Genomic DNA, 3858 nt, shown 5'->3' with positions numbered 1-3858 from the left:
TACCTTCCTCCCCCCTCCGACCTCTTAACAACCACCCCCGCATTTCAACCATCGAATGTGCACTTATCTTCAATCACTTATAATTAAAATACAACCCTGCCTTTATTTTGTTAGTTACAGTCGGATGTTTTAGATAATGTTTGAAATCTACCAAAAAAAAATGAAGACAAATTTTGACAGTTTGACCGATGGAATCCTTGCTGACTGACCGGCCGGGTTGTCTAAAGCGTGAAGAGGGAGGGGGGGGGGTCAGGGGGAATTTCAAATATTTGCCGGACCGTCCTATTCTGGATTGGCGTAGACTAACGGAACGTGGTGTGTGCGGCTTCTGGCCCAAATATACGGGCCGGTCCCGGCTCTAACTCTCAGATACGACGTCAGTCTATGAAGCGTTGCAGTCTCTGGTAGACATTAGGAGATAGTGAAACCATGCCTCTGGCGCCAAATTGATGAGTAGGTCATAGAAACCAAGTGAAACCCATCCTCAATATGTATAATATACACAGCAGAAGAAGAACTAGCTAGACCCTGGACGGTGACAATGGTGAAATAAAGTGAAATTAATGATATAAAAACACAGTGAGAAAAAAACTTCAAAATGGGATGCAATTCTCATTTCTTAGACAAATTTCTAAAAAAATGGTTTTACAATCTAGGATTCTTTATTGGAGAAAATCCTGGCTATTTTCTCATAATACCTTTACTATTAACAGCGCTATGTGCCTCCGGGTTTCAAACAGTGAATATAGTGGCAGATCCAGAATATCTTTTTAGTCCCTCGGACGGAGAAGCGAAGACTGAAAGAGCAATCTTGGAATCACATTTTCCTACAAACTACAGTCAGTTTGATCCTAGTAGAGCTTCCAGGGGAGGAAGGTTTGGTCGTCTTATAGTTACAGCAGCAGACGGAGGCAGTATTCTTCGATCTCAGGTTTGGAGAGAACTTAGTTTTCTGAACGATGTTGTTAAGAATATCAGTATCCAGTGGGAGGAGACAAACCTTGGTTATAAAGATATCTGCGCCAAGGCGTTGAACGGATACTGCTGGGGGAACGAAATCCTGGAGTTGGGAGCATACATAGAGGAGATAGAATCCAGGGAGCTCAACCTAACCTATCCTATTTGGCTCAGTCCGGATACATTCAAGGCATATGCTTTCCCGATGTTCTTCGGTGGTTTTCATCTGACAGAGGACAGTACGATCGAAGGCATTGAAGCTGTGAGCTTATTCTACTTTCTCGACACTACAGAACCCTGGATGATTAAACGAGGATCTACTTGGGAGGCGTCCTTCCTTGCATCAGTCAACTCTTTAAACCTGACAAACCTTGTTATAGAACGGTTTAGTTCTCTCACCCTGGAGACAGAACTAGAGAACAACACTAACTCCGTTATCCCATACTTCTCCCTCAACATTGGCATTATGGTCCTCTTCTGTATAATAACCTGTATGATGACGGATTGGGTGAAATCCAAACCCCTCCTAGGACTTATGGGAGTTGTGTCCGCAATATTTGGATCCATCGCTGCTTTTGGTCTGGTTATGTACCTCGGCATGGAGTTTATTGGCATTAACCTCGCAGCTCCCTTCCTCATGCTCGGGATAGGGATAGATGATACTTTCGTCATGTTAGCCTCCTGGAGGAGAACTTCAATCCACGATCCTGTCTCCGTTAGGATGGGGAACTGCTACAGAGACGCCGCCGTGTCCATCACCATCACATCTATCACGGATATGCTCAGTTTCTGGATCGGCGTCATCACACCCTTTCCCTGCGTACAGATATTTTGCGTATACACTGGGGCTTGCGTAGTATTCACCTACTTTTGGCACATTACATTCTTCGGAGGATGTATTGCATTGACTGGATACGCGGAGAAACAGAACCGACATGCTCTCACATGTTGTGTAGTTCTTCCAAAATCGCAAGCAGGTAATCTCTCTTTTTTAAACATTTTGCAAATAAGTTCACAGATTCAAATTCACCAGTCAAAATATGCCAAAACGACAGAGAAAAAATATCATATCTTTCATTACGTTAAAAAAACATGTATCAATAATAAAGCTTGTTGTTAATTATTTTTTATAAGAAATTTAAGATTTATCATGCTAAATTTTGCAAATTGTAAATGAAAGTGAGAAACTGAAGAACCCCGCTGGATTTCTAGGCTGTATGTAAACTTGAAAAGTCCTTGTTAATAGTTTAAAGTGAAACCCCAGACTGGGTAAATGATGAAGCATTTTATATAGTATTATACCAAGAGTGCAGGATTATGAAACTCAAGAGATTTAGTTTGCATTTAACTCCTGGATCAATGTCTACAGCTGTTGAGAGTACCTTGAGCCAGGCTTGCCTGCAGGGATCTTGTAATATATTCATATTCCCGTGGTATACTTGTATACTAGAGATACGGGAATAGGAAATGTAGATTTACATCTGTTGTTCTATCCGTGTATTTACACCATAGTGTCTGGAGAACCATATGGAGCTAGTGAATGCAGGGTTGGATAAATCAGATCTTACTCCAATACAGTGTACACACTTGATCCTTGAGAAACTGCTACCTTAAACTAGTTTGGTCACCAATCATACTCAGTTATCCTAGCAGTTAATTGAATCCAGAAACTACATGATTGAATATTCCTGGTCTTTAGAAAATAAGAAATTATCTCCCATAGTCCGGACTCCAGGGTCTAGTTTATCCCCCTGAGCTTCCAACCAGGACTCTTGGGTCTAGTTTACCCCCCTGAGCTTCCAACCAGGACTCCAGGGTCTAGTTTATCCACCTGAGCTCCCAACCAGGACTCCAGGGTATAGTTTATCCACATGAGCTCCCAACCAGAACTCCAGGGTCTATTTTATCCCCCTTAACCCCAACCAGGACTCCAGGGTCTAGTTTATCCCCCTGAGCTTCCAACCAGGTCTCCAGGGTCTAATTTATCCCCCTGAGCTTCCAACCAGGACTCCAGGGTTTAGTTTATCCTCCTGAACTTCCAACCAGGACTCCAGGGTCTAGTTTATCCCCCCGAGCTTTCAACCAGGACTCCAGGGTCTGGTTTATCCCGCTTAACTTCCAACCAGGACTCCAGGGTCTAGTTTATGACATCATCCTATCCAAGTACTGAGTTAACACACTCAAATACTTCAAACTTACACAATATCCACATTTACAACATTATGAAATATGGAATTTTACGTTTGAAGCATTAAAGGGATTGTACGCAGATCTTACATACGTTTTAACACCATTAATTGATACATTCGTTCATTCATCTCTCTTGGTAAAGGAATTGAGCCTTTGCCACAAACTCTGATTTCCTTATCCCTATATCTTTGTAACACAATGTCGTAGACCTTAGATATTTCACACTATGAATTCTTATAGATCAACTAATCAAAGTTTGAAATATCAAAGGTTTGCACCATCAGGTTGTATAAATATATGGATCCAAAGGTTTGCACCATCAGGTTGTATAAATATATGGATCCAAAGATTTGAGTTTCTGGCGAAAACTGAATTCCTTTGCTTATTTTGCTTCATATTCTTTAACTTCCAGGACTACCATTTTCCTAGTTATATATATATACTTTCCCCAACAATTTTAGATTTTTTTTAAACGAGTAACTATACTCTCCATTCCAAAATGGCATGTCTGATTCACCACGGTACCCTTGAAACCTTTGAAAAAAAACTATTAAAACATACTATGTAGATTTGTCTAAATACTATGCAGATTTTTCTGAATCGAAAAGAAATATCTTTTAAAGTTTTCTTCTTAGTTCTTTTCAATTAAATTCTTGAGATGATTCAACTTAATATGTAACAATGCTTCTTTTGGCACCCACCACCCACCCC

At 40.8% G+C, this 3858-nt stretch overlaps 1 protein-coding gene across 1 annotated transcript in view; it reads left to right on the top strand.

Annotated features, from left to right (window-relative positions):
• The first annotated feature begins 371 nt into the window (after nt 1–371).
• Nucleotides 372–3858, top strand: part of LOC111698108 (patched domain-containing protein 3) — a 17536-nt gene continuing 14049 nt past the window's right edge. Inside the window, exon 1 of the mRNA XM_023468356.1 lies at nt 372–1934. Within this exon, the coding sequence (XP_023324124.1) occupies nt 599–1934 (1336 nt within the window). The 5' untranslated portion in view covers nt 372–598. The remainder of the gene's footprint in view (nt 1935–3858) is intronic.

The sequence above is a fragment of the Eurytemora carolleeae genome, unplaced genomic scaffold (genome assembly GCF_000591075.1).
Source record: "Eurytemora carolleeae unplaced genomic scaffold, Eaff_2.0 scaffold64, whole genome shotgun sequence".
NCBI lineage: Eukaryota > Metazoa > Arthropoda > Copepoda > Calanoida > Temoridae > Eurytemora > Eurytemora carolleeae.
This window is presented reverse-complemented; position numbering and strand designations above follow the sequence as displayed.